The 15,688-nt window shown below is 44.1% G+C and overlaps 1 protein-coding gene across 2 annotated transcripts in view; it reads left to right on the top strand.

The window, feature by feature from the left end:
- Positions 1-5,317, top strand: part of SMCO4 (single-pass membrane protein with coiled-coil domains 4) — a 67,284-nt gene extending 61,967 nt beyond the window's left edge. The window contains exons 3-4 of one of the 2 annotated variants that reach the window (XM_074400345.1): positions 4,309-4,440; positions 4,536-5,317. In XM_074400345.1, the coding sequence (XP_074256446.1) occupies positions 4,611-4,790 (180 nt within the window). In that variant the 5' untranslated portion in view covers positions 4,309-4,440; positions 4,536-4,610 and the 3' untranslated portion in view covers positions 4,791-5,317. The remainder of the gene's footprint in view (positions 1-4,308; positions 4,441-4,535) is intronic. The other variant, XM_039462240.2, reaches the window with a different exon arrangement.
- Positions 5,318-15,688: the final 10,371 nt, after the last annotated feature.

The following is a 15,688-nucleotide window of genomic DNA, read 5'->3' on the forward strand; positions in this document are numbered from 1 at the left end:
GATTCCTGAAGTAGAGGCCAATTGGCCTGGCTTCTCCTCTAGGCAACCCCGCATTTCAGGGGTCCTAGCAGATATGCCTGAGCCAGCCCTGGCCAGGAGGCGGCCCTGGGCAGCCCCTGGGCCCAGAGCCATGCAGAGGCAGTCCTTAGCCCAGAGAGAGGCGGACATGCACAGTGCGCCGTGAAGGTTGCCTTTCCACCCTCCAAAGGTGACTGCATCTTGGTTTCTCTTTCCCCGAGCCTGCCTCCGAACTGCCCAGACTTGAAGCTGAAGCCCTCTCCTCTTTCACTGAAAAAACAGAAGCCTCTAGTCCCCCAACCCACACGGTACAGAGCCGCCCTGCCACCCCAGTGCCATCTTCCTGCCCTCCTCCCGTTGAGTTTGGACGGTACTTTGCCTCTGAAAGGCAGGTCTGTCCCCTGGGCCTCTCGTCTTGCTCCTACAGAGACCTCTTCTCTTTTCAGCGTCAGGGCCTTCTCCCATTCTCTTAGCCCCCTCAAACATCATTCTCTGGTTTCTCTTATTATTTAAAGAAAAAGAAAGAACAACCCTTTTGGCCACACACACACTTCTCACAGAACTTCGAAGCAGTTATCTGCCCTGCTGATGTTTGGCACGTTGGCATGCAGAGACCCGTCATCACAAGCTACTGGAAGATGGAGGGGCCTACAGCAGAGTGGCAGCCAGCTCTGCACTGAGCTTGTGCCATGGACGGGCTTTCCCTGGCCAGATGTTCTCAAGGAAGGAAGCAGTGGGATCACTTACGTTCTGGCACGAGTGCCTCTCTCTTCTGACAGTTGACCTTCTTCACTGTCTTGGTCCCCACGACGGCAGATTCTCTTTTTCCTCACTTCTCTGAGTACTCCCTGCTTGCTCCTCCCCTACCTGCCCTGTAGCTGTCAGAGGGCCTCGGGGCTCAGTCCAGGGCCCTTTCTCTGCCTGCCTTGGCCATGATCTCTCATAATCCAATAGTTGGTGACTTCTTCTAAATATAGATCTTCAGCCCAGACCCAGCCCCTGACTCATTTATCCAGTCGCCTTCTTGATATTATTTCCGTGACATCGTCTAAGGCATCCTCACATGCAGAGAGGCACACACAGAGCACTCAGTGCACTTCTTCATTCCGCCCTTCCCCAGTGCCCACTCCTCCCCAGGCCCATTCTTGCTCCTCAGGACATGGAATCACCACCCACGTGGTGGCGCAAGCTCCAGACCTTGGATTCGTTCTTGGGTCCCCCTTTCCCTCACTTGCCATGTCCAGTCAGTCACTGGGGCCTGTCCCTTATACCTTCAGAACGTAACTCCATCCTCCTCTTCATCACCACTGACCCTCCCCACGTCCAAGCCACCACCAGCACCCCCGCTCCCAGACTGCCCCAGAGCCTCCCTTTGCATTCCCTCTCCATCCACTCCCCACTGACCAGCCAGAGGGAGTTTTCGGCACCTCCCTACAGAAAGCCCTTCAGCACCTACTACTGTTGAAATAATCTTGCCATGGCTTGCAGTGCCTCTGCTCCTCCCTCTTCTCCCCTCCCCCAAATCCACCTCCTTCCTCTCACTCCTCCGTAAGCCCTGCCCTGCCTGGTTTAGGCCACTCTTCCCAGCCCAGGCCACTGTGCCCTCTGCCTGGTGCTCTTCCCAGCTTTTTTCCTGGCTTTTCCTTTGTCACCATAGGGTCCTCTCCCCAGTTGTTATCTCAGAGACGCTTTCCCTTGCTGCCCCAGGTCACAGGTGAGTGAGAGCAGAGGGCTGCCTCCTGAAGCCTGATGAAGCACCCAGGATTCACATGGGCATGTTTGCCCTTTTAATCCTGACCAGACTGCCCCAGCTCCAGCAGCTTGAGGCTTTTTTCCATGTCTCCAGGAACTTCTGAATGCATCTTACAAATGTTGAGAACTGGTCATCGCGGAGGCTGGTGCCTTTGAATGTCAACTGCACGTATGTGGGCGGATGCAGACAGCAGCTTGAAGTGCAGGAGGGAAGTCAGGCCCAGCACTGCTAGCCAGACAGCCAGGGCATGGCTAGCCGCAGGCCCAGGATATCACCTGCCAGTCCTGTGAGGGATTTGGGAGAGACAGCAGTGGGCTTCAACAGGCCGTTAGCTCCCCAAGGAAATGGCCATGAATCAGAGTGCTGCTAATGGCTTCTTTTTAAATGAGTTTTTGTGTCTGTGTCAGAGAGAATGGGCTGCTGTTTGCAGCCTTGAACAGGAATGCTGTCCATTGCTCTGTTAGAAGCCACGGTACAAGTATTTGCAAACTGGGTGACTGTTGGCAAGACATTTTTCCTCTTTGCGCCTTGGTTTCCTCCCTTCTGTGATGGAGATAATAAATCCTGTCTGTTCAACTCACAGGGCTGTTGGGGTGCGTTCCAGGTGTTGGGATGTCAGCTAGCATGAATTCAGCATCCGCTCTGTGCCCAGCCTTGAGTTATACAGCTTCCTGTTCCATCCTCACCATGGTCCCACGAAGGTGGGCAGGCTTAGAGGAGCTCAGTGCTCCCATCCCCGGCTGCCCGGCTACCAGGTGGAGATGTCGCAGCCTGTCTGTACCGCATCCCTACAGGCGGGTAGAGCTCTGCATACAGATGCATTTGCTTTCCAGATTCTGCAGTCATCCTTTAAGACAAGCTGTTCTCATTGTTCAGATGGTGGCGTGGTGGAGTTAAGTGACTTGCCCAAAGCTATTTAGCTTATAAGCGGTGTCCTGAATTTGAAGGCAAGTGTGTTTGGAAGTCCTTTGGAAGACTTGAAAAGAATTGGTAAAGCCTGGGGTTCTTAAACCTTTCAGGCCTTCAGAAAGTAATAGTAGAGTTTTTTTTTTTTTTTTTTTTTTTTTTTCTCTTTGTTCCTGATTCACGAAGGAAATTACACTTTTGCCAAATGGTGCTTCCCTTAATATTTGCTCTTGATTGGCGTTAATGCCATCCTGGCACTATAATATTTGTCATCTCATACCTTAGGAAACTCTGCCTGATTGTGAATGATCCAAAAAAGGTTTTGCGGTCAAAATGGAATTAGAGAAATGGTAAAAGAGTAAGGATCTCTCATAAAAAACAAGATGGTATCAATAAGACCTTTCCTAACTCGGAATCCACATTCTGCTACCTGCCACGGTCACTTAGGTGTAAATGTCACCTTCTTAAGAAGATGACAGGTCACCCACTACCCTGGGAAAAAACAGGGCAGACAGTATACAACATTGGTATACAGTGCTCTTCTGCTTCCAAGAACTGGTAACTCTCTGCTAGTCTCCCAGGATATTACAGTGGACATCTGCCCCACTCCTTCACTGTATTTGGAAAGTACTCTTCCCGATGTACAAATTGGAAGGGTAGGCTGTGGGCCTCTGAGCCTGGGCTTGGCCAGTCGCACATGCATGGGAGCTGGTGATGCAGAAAGCCGGGTGGTGGTGAGTTCATGTGGAGAGTGTGCCAGCAGCCATATCTAGTTTTTGGGGGCGGTCATGTTGGCTCATCACCTCCTGCTCCAGTGCCCATGTCCAGTGCTGACGGCTGGTGACACAGGCTCTGGCATCCTCACACTGGGAGTGTGAGAGCTGGGCTCCAGTTACGGCAGCACAGCATAATGTCCTGCCCATTTTCTGAGCTTCCCTTCTTTGGCTTTTCTGGGAATCAGTAAGATGCCCAAGGCCTTTAAGTAAACTCAGTTTAAATCAGCTAAAGTCTGTTTCATTTGCTTAAAGCTAAGAAGCCAACTTTAATAGAGATGTTTCTCTGTAGTTTTCCAAAGGTTTTTATTCATTCCTCAGGCCCCTGAAAGTTCTAACTCACCTCTTTGGCACCTCGGTGAGCCACAGAGTTCACAAGAGAATCCCAGGTTGAGCAGGTAGCAGGACTGTGGGCTCAGCCGTCTCCCTTCAGTGTTATTATGACTGAGGTCTCCATCATTCTCCCTAGACTGTGACCTCTGTGGGGACACAACTGAGTCGTTCTTCAGCTCCTTGAGCAATGCCTGGCACATGGTGGGTGCTTGGGAAGGTTTGGATGAATGGACCAAGGAACCAACAATGAGATGAGAGAGGTTGATGCCCTGGGCTCTCTGCAGCCTTAATGAGGCTGGCCTGGCTTGGGCAGGAGGGGCGCCATGTGCCTGGAGACTGCAGGCTGCCTGCAGTTCCGTGCTGGAGATCGGCTGGGGAGATCATGGAACTTAGAGCAGAAAAGCAAGTGGCTTGAGCCATGAAAGGGAGAGCCACTTCTCTGAGTGGAGGTGGCGTCGTTGGTGCTTCCCAGTCCTTTCGCCTCGTGGCATGCACAGAACACAGTATTATTTGTCTGGTATCCAGGACCTTGTCCAGCTGCCCCAGGAGCAGAGGCCCCTCTCACAGCATACCATCGACCCAGTGCCCACTACTTAGGGGGCTAATCCCAAGGGAACTTAGAGCCTGGTGTGGCCTCTGTTCTTAGCCCCTTGTCATGTAAGTTGCAGATATTTTTCCTAGTTTTTGCCTTTATGATTTCTTTTTTCTCCCACTTGGTTTATTCTTGACGGTCATGGTTCTTCCCCCTACAGGAGGTTCCAGCCTTGACAAGTGTGGCCCTTCCTGGAATCCCTCTGGACACACCCTCCTAGCATCCTCTAGGAAAGATGCGGCAGCTCAAAGGGAAGCCCAAGAAGGAGACCTCCAAGGACAAGAAAGAGCGGAAGCAAGCCATGCAGGAGGCCCGGCAGCAGATCACCACGGTGGTGCTGCCCACGCTGGCCGTGGTCGTGCTGTTGATCGTGGTGTTTGTGTACGTGGCCACACGCCCCACCGTCACCGAGTGAGCCCTGCAGCTGGCCCACAGACCCCATCGGCAGGGAGAGGAGGCGCGGGAGGGGGAAGCAAACAAAAAATGGCTTTTATATTCAGAGATGTTCATGCTGCTGAGCTATAAGCAGGAGCACCCTGTCTTCTCTGATCTTTGACTTGATTAAAGTATCTCTGCTTTTCTTGGGAGGGAGGGGATGTTTTATCAGTGAATGTGCCATACACCTTATGGTCCACTTCATGTGCCTTTCAGACTTCAAAGGGTGCGTGTGTGTGTGTGTGTGTGTGTGTGTGTGTGTGTTTCTTTTTCTCTCCTAAAAATAGTTAAGTAGCTCCACCTGAAGAGAGGGGAGGACCCTCTAGGTCAGGAAGCAGCTGGAATCCGCACTCACCTCATTCCCATGGTTTGGATCATGCCTCTTTCCAGCACGTGCTCACAATCTCCAAAGGGACTGTATTTCTTCTCTGTGCTTAATGTGATTTGAAATATGTTGAATCAAAGTGAAATATTTATTTTTTGAATAAAGGAGATAATAGCCTTAAAGTGGATGCTTATCATATTTTGTAGGAGGTGCTGTCTGTGGGACTCCCTGTGCCCCGGGTCTGCCCCTCTTCCCTCTCCTTCCCTTTCTCCTGTGGCTCTCTCCACCTTCCCCAGCACTCCCTCTGCTCATCATTTTCGAGTAAAATTATGCTTTTTGATGATGGTTTTAAGATGGAGAGGGACAGAAAGGATGGATTAATTGGCCTGCTTTATGAAGTGAGAGTTCTAATTGGAATATGACCACAGGTGATTTTTACCCCAGTTAGTTTTTCCTACTTTAATTCCATATGTTTGTGCAAACAGTAATACAGAGTGGTCCTGGAAGTAAAGGTCGGGCTTGATTTTGTTCTTAGCTGAAAGGATGCAAATTGTTGGCATTCCAGCTGAGTTTTCAGTGCAAATTGGCTGGAATGGTTGCCTCATTTTATTCTAACAGCGCTGCTCATGCGGTCCTGCTTCCTGATGGAGCAGCCCCTTTTTGGAAGTCAGATTCATGGTTACTGTTCTGAGGATGTCTGTTCTCCTGTCGTTGCTGATTATGGAGATTTGTGGGGAGAGAAGTGCTCTTCTAATCCTGGTGGCTGCGCAACTTGCTCACCGATGGCAGAGGCTGTTAGTGGAGATTTGGGGCTTCTTGGAGTGAATCTCTCAGAAAGGACAAAGCAGCTATTGAAAGGAAGGACTCTCTGGCTGATGCCTGGAGAGCCCGACAGCTTTGCAGCCCTCTCCACTCCATGAGCTGGTCTCAGAGAGACCTGGTACCTCCTCATGCTCGCTCAAGGGCCCATGGCCCTGGAAAGAGATTCGCTAAAATACTTAACCAAATTCAGAGGCTGCTAGCATCAAGTTCCTCTAAGGTTTCTGTTTTCCTCCCTTTTATTTGTTTCTGTTGTGAGCCTCAGAGCTTGCTGGCCTGAGAAAAGACTGCAGGCCACCACCCCAAGGACTTGCTCTTTCAGGGGCTGGAGGGAGGAGGCAGGTATCTGTGGCCATCCTGCTCCTTGCAGCGGCCACTGGGCGGCTGGCGAGTCCCCTTCCCAGGGCAGATGCTGTGAGAATGGGGCAAGGACAGCCCGTCCACTCCAGCAGAAAGAGCCCAGTCTGCGCGTCTTGGAATTAGCTGATCTGCATTTAGTTCCCTCCCAGGCTACCACTCAGCATTGTGGATTATTTAACCCCACTGAATCTGTTTCCCTGTCTGTAAAGAACTGGTAAAGTCACTTTTAGGAAGGTGAGCCCTCTAGTAGAAAATAAGGCTTTTAGAACAAACGTGGGTTTTGATGCAGGTTTTGCTGCTGGAACCCCTTTGAGTCCACTTAGAGATGATCTTGCCTCATAGGATTGTAGGAAGGGCTAAGTTGAAACAGTGTATTTGTAAAGCCAAATCAAGTTACTCGTAGTTACTATATAAACAAAAGTAGCTTGATATTTCACACTTATTTATGTCTCACACAGCCTCATGAGATATGTACGATTAGCACTCAATCTTACAAATGAGGAAGCTGAGGCAGACCGGGAAACCTGTCCATGTCACACAGCTAGTGAGTGGAGGATCCCTGGTTTGTTTATTCTTAAGCCTTTGTTACGGCATGTTTTAAACATACACAAAAATAGATGCAGCATGCCTCAGCAAACCCCGCTACCTGGCTGCTCCTGCCCGTCCATCTGCACTGCCCCCACATCCAGACACCCTGATGTGCACACATGCCTTGGACTGTTTGGAACAAAACAGGAGATGGGATTTTAAGCCCAGGCAGCCTGGCTTCAGAGTCCATGCTCTTCTTCATCATTCAAATCTTGTTGACTTTCAGTAAGTAATTTTCTGCACTCTCCTGGTCTAAGGAAGCCTTGCCTGCCCAAGGTATTTGAACAGTCCTCACCTGGTCATGGTGAACAGCCTTTGATGCCATCTTTAGACAAGTGGGCTGTGAGTTTGGCCTGCCCTGTGGGCACTAACTCCACTCAGCCTGTGGTCTGTTGCTTAAAGAGAAGCCTCAACCGGTAGTCATAAGAGAAATATCTTTTCCATTGGCTCCTTACTTAAAACACGTCAGTGTTCTTGCTTAGGAGATTTGGCGTATGATGTGAAAAGAATATGATCTTTGGGAAACCAATATATTCGAATTCTACTTCAGCTGCTTTCTAGCTGAATGACCTTACTCAGGCCCCATGACCGGAGCCTCACTTGCCTCACATCTGTGAAGTAAGGTTTATTATCGAGGGGATGTTGGGAGGATATATTGAAATATGAAAATGGCATACATTGTGCCTAGTACATTATGGAGGCCCCATAAATGGCCATTCCCTCTTCGTCAGTGTGTTCAAAAACTCAGAATATAAATGAAGGCCTGTTCCCCAATACTTTACTGGCCAAACGGCCACGCCACACCCTGTAAAAGATCCTTTAGGTGCTTGTGACTCTATTTTCACCACTGTTTTCCTCTTTGTTATCTATCGGGGGCCTACTGGGTTTAAACTGGACCTTCAGAAGGCAACTACTAGACGAGCTTGGAGAAGGCAGGCTGAAAACGGACTTTTAAAAGATAACAATTTTGATGTGAGTTACCTGGCAGGGACCAGATGCCAATTTACTGTGGACTTGCTGGGCGGAACTTTTAACAATTCTCGTGGGAAATAGTATTTTTGCGTGGGTGTACTTGGTAATGATTTGAGACACCAGCTTCCAAATTATTTCCAGTTACTCAGTGGCTTCAGGGCAATACTGAATTATTTATTAGGAGTTTCACAAAAAGTCATGCTGGTGTTTCTGCAGTAGAATTTGGGACTCTTGGCTTTCAGAGTCCTCATTACCAAGCCTAATGTTTCTTGAAGAGCATATTCTGAAAGAGGAATCGAGTTGGAAACAAGAATAGAAACCATTGTCATTGGTTTAAAAGGTGTCATTTGATGTATTTTTTTTTTGAGTCCTGATACAAAGATGTGTTTGTGTATTCATTTTCTGACCAATGAAAATCGTGGTGATGATCATTGTCATTGTGGAGGGTATGAGACTGAGAGAAGAAGGGTCCAGACCCAGTCTGCCACTCAAGAGCATGACACTGGCCAGGCGCCTCATATAGGTATGTTGGACCGTAGAATCTACCGAGAGCTCTTGTATCCCAGAGATTCTGTGAACGTAGAGTTAACAGAATACGTATGTGATTGAATAGATTTACTTGGAGCTCAGAGAACAAGTGCATCTATTCATTCACATAGGTATTTTGAAATGATAGATTTACTTGGAGCACCAGCGGCACCTGGTACAAGAGGTTTGAGGATAGAAGCTACAAGGGAGCTTGTGTCTCTCCTTGCGATCTTCCCAGTGCTCTATAAATGGAGTGGTTGCTACCAACTGGTCATGAGTCTAAACCTGTAAAGGTTAAGTTCAGTTTGATTGGTTCTGAGGCCGCCAGCTATAATTTTTCCTGGTCAGTTCAAAGACATAGCAAGTATGCACCCTTTTGTCCTTCATGACGTAAGATGGGGAAACCTGGAGCCAGGTCATCTGTGAACTGGAGATGGTTAAGACATTGCAGTAGGTTGCTAGGAAAATTCGAGAGATGATTGTCCTTCCCTCTTCCCCAAAAGGGTCTCGCACCATTATTTACTTGTCAGAGGTAGAAAAATCAGGAAATCTTTTGAAATGATGGCTCTTAAACGTTTTACTGGCCGTCTACCATCATATTCCCTACAGGTCTGCCTTGAAAATATCCCATGTAGGATGTTTTCCGAAGATGTCTGCTTTATTTTGAATGTATTTGAAACTGCCTAATTCTGTGCTCTGCACCATGTTTGCCACGGACTTTTGCTTAAACATTAGAAATGAGATACAGAATTTTGGGATCAATAAAATACATGAATAGCGTCATCTAAATCTTTTGAGAGCATCTGTACTAGAATTGTGAGGGGTTTGTACATCCTCCGGACCCGTGTTCCCCTTTCTCCATGCTCCAAATATCAGGCAGTGCAACTGTGCACATATGGTTTGCCTCTACCCGGCAAACCTCTTAGTCTTTCAGGCCTAATTTTTTCTTATGAATCTTAATGTACTTCAGCAGGCAGTCCTCTTCTGAGTATTTTCTCATTACAGGCAAATGTCCCTGACTTCAGTGTATTTCAGTCAGGTCATGTGTATCATCTCCGTGCCTGCCAGTTCTTTGGAAAGGAGCCAGTCTTTTCAAAAAGCTGTTAGTCCCTTGAACTGTTGAGTAATAACGTAAGGAATGCAGCGCTAAGAGAGCATTTGGATGCTCAGTAATGTCATGGGTAGGGGTCTCTCTTTCCTTCCCTTGTTGTGTACTTCCCCATTGTTTCATAAAGGTAGTCTCTTTTGAACTTTCTCACGAGGAAACTTTCATCCAACCTTTGAATATTCCTTTTCCAATGGAAATAGGCACAGCTGGACACACGCGGATCACCCCGGCTTTTTCAGGAAGCATATTAAGCCATGTGTGATCAGACTTAACTTCAAAGGCACCAACCAGTTTGGGTTGGAATAAATTAAAGCCCATTATGAACTCCTTTTGCAGACTCCTCCACCTTGAAATTCCTCTGTCTCCACCTGGTTCTGTCGGTCTGCCCACCTATTTAATCCACCCATTTCTCCAGAGACATTGAAATTGCCTTCTCTCACACAGTCCTCCCAGATTGGATTTTAAAAGCTGTAACAATATCTACAAAGACATATTTAAAGCTAAAGTGCCTAAAACGTTGAAAAAAAGGAAAGAATATAAGGAAGACAAATATGAACAAAAGCTATGGCGACAGTTTTCACATCAGCTAAAGAAATATAAAGTGGATATGCCACAAAGGGCAAAGAACGACACATACTAGTACTCTAATAAAAAAGATACTATGATCATGAATGTGTATGTTAATATAGCTTCAAAATATATAAAGCAAGTGACTTGACAGGACCATGAGGAGAAATACATCACAATTTTAGTTGTTGTTAAGGAAGCACTTTTAGAAGTTCATAGATCAAACAGCTGAAAGGAGCTAAAATATAGAAAATATGAATAACATTAATAAGCTTGATATGATATATAAAAATAGATCCTTTCACTCAGCGGAGAATATAGATTTTTTAAAGAGTGCACATGAAAAACATTAATAAAAATTGGCATGATTTTCAACTTTGATGGAAAATAACCCCCAGATTCAAGAAATTAAATAAGCCCTAAGTAGCATAAACAAAACCAGACCTAGGCATGTCAGAGTGAAATTGCTAAAAACCAAAAATACATTGTGGTGGGCATGGAAATCTAGCCTAAAACGTCTCTACCATGTAGCACTTGAAGAGCAATGCCTACCAAGTTCTCAGGGGGAAAAAGACCGACCGAAGAGCTCTTTTGTATTTTTCCTTTATATAATATATTGCTCATTTAATAACTATTCACAGTGTAACAACTATGGACCAGCTACTGTTCTTGGTACTGGGAGATACATCATTTGAGCAAAATACGAAATATTCCTCTCTTTATTAAATAGAATACATTCTATCAAGGGAACACATCAAACTAACACGTATAACTGCAATACAGAAGCATTTCTAAACATTGAAAAATTAGGAACTATTTCTCATGAGTATTTTATGAAGAAACTATAAGAGGATAATGTCCGAACAAGAGAAATGGAGAAGCGACAGCAAAATAATTTGATACGGGATTAAGATATAATCAACTGTGCAAACCACGGTTTCAGAAATGGTATAACAAGTTGAAAGTGAGAAGATACAAGGTGGCACATGTATTCTTTCTTGCTCTTTTAATGTTAGAACTTTATTTAAAACTGATAATATACTTTGAGGTGTAAGAGTAAGTACTGAAAGAATAAAGAGTAATAATATAACCAGCTCATTTGGTGTAAGAGCAGTTTGAAGTGAAGCACACTGTTTTACTGTTGCTTAGGTATGGTGTCAGTAGATAGAAGTTAAGGAAATAGAGTATTAATGAATAAAGGTGCTAGAAGAAAGCATGGGGAATTCTGTATCACTGGTCTGGGCAGTGGTTTTTTTGGATATGAACCCAGAAGCTCAGACAGCAAAGGCAAAAACAGATAAATGGGATTACATCAAATGAAAAAGCTTCTGACCCAAGGAAACAATCAACAGAGTGAAGAGACAACCTACAGAATGGTTAAAAAAATAAAGTACAGCTGAAAGGAGCAAAGATACAGAAAATTTGAATAATATTAATAAGCTTGATAGGATACATAAAAATAGATCCTTTCACTCAATGGAGAATGTGTGTGTGTATATATATATTTTTGTTTTGTTTTGTTTTTGTTTTTGTCTTACACATTGCCCAGGCTGGAGTGCAATGGCACGATCTCGGCTCACTGCAACCTCTGCCTCCTGGGTTCAAGCAATTCTCCTGCCTCAGCCTTCTGAGTAGCTGGGATCACAGATGCCCGCCACCACACCCGGCTAATTTTTTGTATTTTTAGTAGAGATGGGGTTTCACTATGTTGGCCAGCCTGGTCTTGAATTCCTGACCTTGTGATTAGCCGGCCTCGGCCTCCCAAAATTTTGGGATTACAGGCGTGAGCCACCACACCCAGCCGAGAATATACATTTTTTAAGAGTGCACATTAAAAACATTAATTGTCTTAATTTTCAAGTAGATAAGGGGTTAATATCCAAATATATATGGGGGGATGGTTAATGGATACCGAAAATACGTAGAATGAACAAGATGTGCTATTTGATAGCACAATAGGGTGACTATAGTCAATAATGTATATTAAAATAATGAATGTAGTGGGATTGTTTGTAATTCAAAGGAAGTATGCTTGAGGGGGAATAGATGCCCCATTCTGCATGATGTTTTTATTTCACATTGCATGCCTTTATCAAAACATCTCATGTACCCCATAAATATATACACATACTATATACTCACATGAATTTTTAAATAGTTTTAAACCCCAGACCCCAAATATATATACATACATATGGAACTCAATAGTAATAAAACAACTGTAATTAGAAAATGGGCAAAAGACCTTAATAGACAATTCTCAAAAGACATACAACTGAGCAACAGATATATGAAAAAATGTTCAACCTCACCAGTCAGGGAAATGCAAATTAAAACCACAATATTGCCTTGTACCTGTTAGAATGGCTGTTATTAAAATGGCAAAAATGTGTTGGAGAGGATGTGGAGAAGGGAACACTTGCATACTGCTTGTGGGAATGTAAATTAGTACAATCATTAGGGAAAACGAGGAGGTTCCCCAGGATGTTAAAAGTGGAACTACCATGTGACCTGCCAATCCCACTGCTGGGTACCTAGTCAAAGGAAATGAAATCAGCATGTCAAAGACATATCTGCACTTCCGTACATATTGCAGCGCTATTGATGATAGCCAAGATATGGAACCAACCTAAGTGTCCATCAGTGGACAGATGGATAAAGGAAAAAGTATATACTCAATGGAATACAATTCAACCTTTAAAAAGATGAAGTTCTGTTACCTGTGACAATATGAATCAACCTGGAAGGCTTTATGTTAAGTGAAATAAGCCAGGCACAGAAAGATAAATACTACATGGTCTCACTTATATGTGTAATCTGAAAAGGTTGAACTCAAAGAAGAGTTACAGGGGCTGGATGGAAAGGGGTTTAAGAGGTATTGGTCAAAAATACAAAATTTCAGTTTGGAGGATTAAGTTCAAGAGATCATCACGTTATATAGCATGATGACTACAGTTAATGTATTCTTGAAAATTACTGGAATTTTAAGTATTCCCATCACAAAATGACAACTCTGTGAGGTAATCCTTATGTTAATTAGCTCCATTTAGCCATTCCATAATGTATACATATTTCAAAACAACATATACATGATAATATATAATTTTTATCAAGTCAAAAACCAACAGATTCTGGAGAGGCCATGGAGAAATGGGAACGCTTTACATTATTGGTGGAAATGTAAATTAGTTTAGCCACTGCGGAAAGCAGTTAGGAGATTTCTCAAAGAATTTGTAAAACAGAGTTAGCATTTGACCCAGCATTCTATTACTGGGTATATACCCAAAGGAAAATAGACCATTATACCAAAAAGACACATGCACACATGTTCGTTGCCATGCCATTCACAATAGCAAAGATGGGAAATCAACTTAGATGTCCATCAGTGTGAACTGGATAAAGAAGATGTGATAGATGGAATACTGTGCAGCCTAAAGAATGAAATCATGTCTTTTGCAGCAACATTGATGGAGTTAGAGGCCATAATCCTAACTGATGCAGGAACAGAAAACCAAATACCACATGTTGTGACTTAGAAGTGAGAGCTAAACATTGAACACCTATGGATGTATACAAGGGAACAACAGACACCGTGGTCTACTAGAGAGGGAAAGGAGGGAGAGGAGTGTAGGTTGAAAAACTTACTGGGTACTCTGCTCACTACCTGGGTGCAATATCCTTGGATAACAAACCTGCATAGGTACTCACTGTATCTAAAATAAAAGCTGAAATTGAAAAATCAGGAAATTGCCTGAAATATATAACAATCATTTGAAAAACAAATGAAAAACCTTTCCTGACGAAAGACAAGAGAAAAAAATAATGAAGTAACCATTAGAAACAACTAAGACAAAATAAAAACTTACAAAATCATGACAGCACACATGAGTGAAGGAAACACAAGCTGTACAGCTTCTGAATACTTCGGAAGTTATACATATTGGAAGTTATATATACATTGGAAGTTATTTTGAGCCATTGATGGAAATAGTATCGTGTCACATATGATGACAGAAGCAAGACCAAACATAGCTAGCTATCTGTGAAAATGCCTGAATATACTTATTTAAAGAAAAAAGACTTAAATTGGAATATAAAGGAAAACCCAATGTACATCTTATAGAAAAGATCTACATTAAAGTGATTCAAAGCAGTTGAAAGTAAAAAGATGGACAAAAGTATATCAGTGATGCACTAGAAAAAAGCAATACCATTAGAACAGAGCTCAAAGAAAAACTCATCGCTTTAAACATGTATCTACAAACAGGAAATTGTCAGGGAAACAGAGGAAGCCGTGGTTACAACCTATTAGAGTTGAATGGGAGCAGAAAGCATTAAAAAAAAGCTCTCTATCAGAGCAGGTACATAAAAGATAAGGATTTAGAAGGCAAAAAAAATATCTGACTCATACATATTAAACTCTGTTCCTAAAAGCAGAGGCTATGTATTTTTCAAGTCTCAGAAATATTTACAAAAATTATTTACTTAATGTGTGTTTCCTTCCTCTAAATCCTGAGCTCCTTGAGATACAAAAAGAACTTATCTGTCTTGTTAACCCCATTTTCCTAGGAGCTAAAAGAGAATATCAATAAGTATTTTTGAAAAAGTGAAAGAGCAGATAATTCACAAAAGAAAAATGCAAATGACCTGCAAGCTTATGGGGGGGGGGGGTGGGAGAAACAAACCAGCATAACTCTGTAAACAACAATTTTTGTTCAAGTAACAATAGAATATCATTTTACCTATCAAATTGGCAAAGCTTTTAAAAAGCAGCATGCTCTAAATCCTTTCCTTTATACATAAATGCATATGTAGATAATTTGTCAACTTTCAAAATGTTGAGCTAAATAAATATGAAGAGTTCTTCCCAATTCCCATTACCCTCGTGCACACTTCCAAGTAAGCCATGGTCTGTGAGGAAATGGATTACGTTGTGTTATGTCCCATCCTAACTTCCCCTGGATTTATGAGTGGCCTGTACCTAGGCAGGATGACATGCCTCCAGATAGACCCACCACAAGGGTGGACCCCTGCTGAACTGCGTCCCAGGAGCTCTGCTTAGCTGCTGCCCGTCACTGTCATCGGCTCCACTGCACTGCTGAACCTTGAGGGAATATCTCCCTGAGGCTGGTATTTAGGCTACTGCCAATATGTAAACTTGCTGCATGGAGCCCAGACCATATTTACATAGCAATTAAGGTCTATATTTCATGATGAGATTTTCAGACTATCTTTATGTATATATAGTTTCATGCTAGTTGCCCAGGCTGGAGTGAAATGGCACGATCTCGGCTCACTGCAACCTTCACCTCCCGAGTTTGAGCGATTCTCCTGCCTCAGCCTCCTGAGTAACTGGGATTATAGGCATGTGCCATCACACCTGGCTAATTTTGTATTTTCAGGAGAGATGGGGATTTCCCCACGTTGGTCAGGTTGGTGTCGAACTCCTGACCTCAGATGATCCACCTGTCTTGGCCTTGCAAAGTGCTGCTGGAATTACAGGTGTGAGCCACTGCACCCGGCCATAATTTTCAGACTACCTTAAAAAAGTTATTTGAATTTGAGAACATTAGAGATGAATAGGTCCTTAGGGTTTACTGGATCAATCTCC

The sequence above is a fragment of the Saimiri boliviensis genome, chromosome 6 (genome assembly GCF_048565385.1).
Source record: "Saimiri boliviensis isolate mSaiBol1 chromosome 6, mSaiBol1.pri, whole genome shotgun sequence".
Classification (NCBI taxonomy): domain Eukaryota; kingdom Metazoa; phylum Chordata; class Mammalia; order Primates; family Cebidae; genus Saimiri; species Saimiri boliviensis.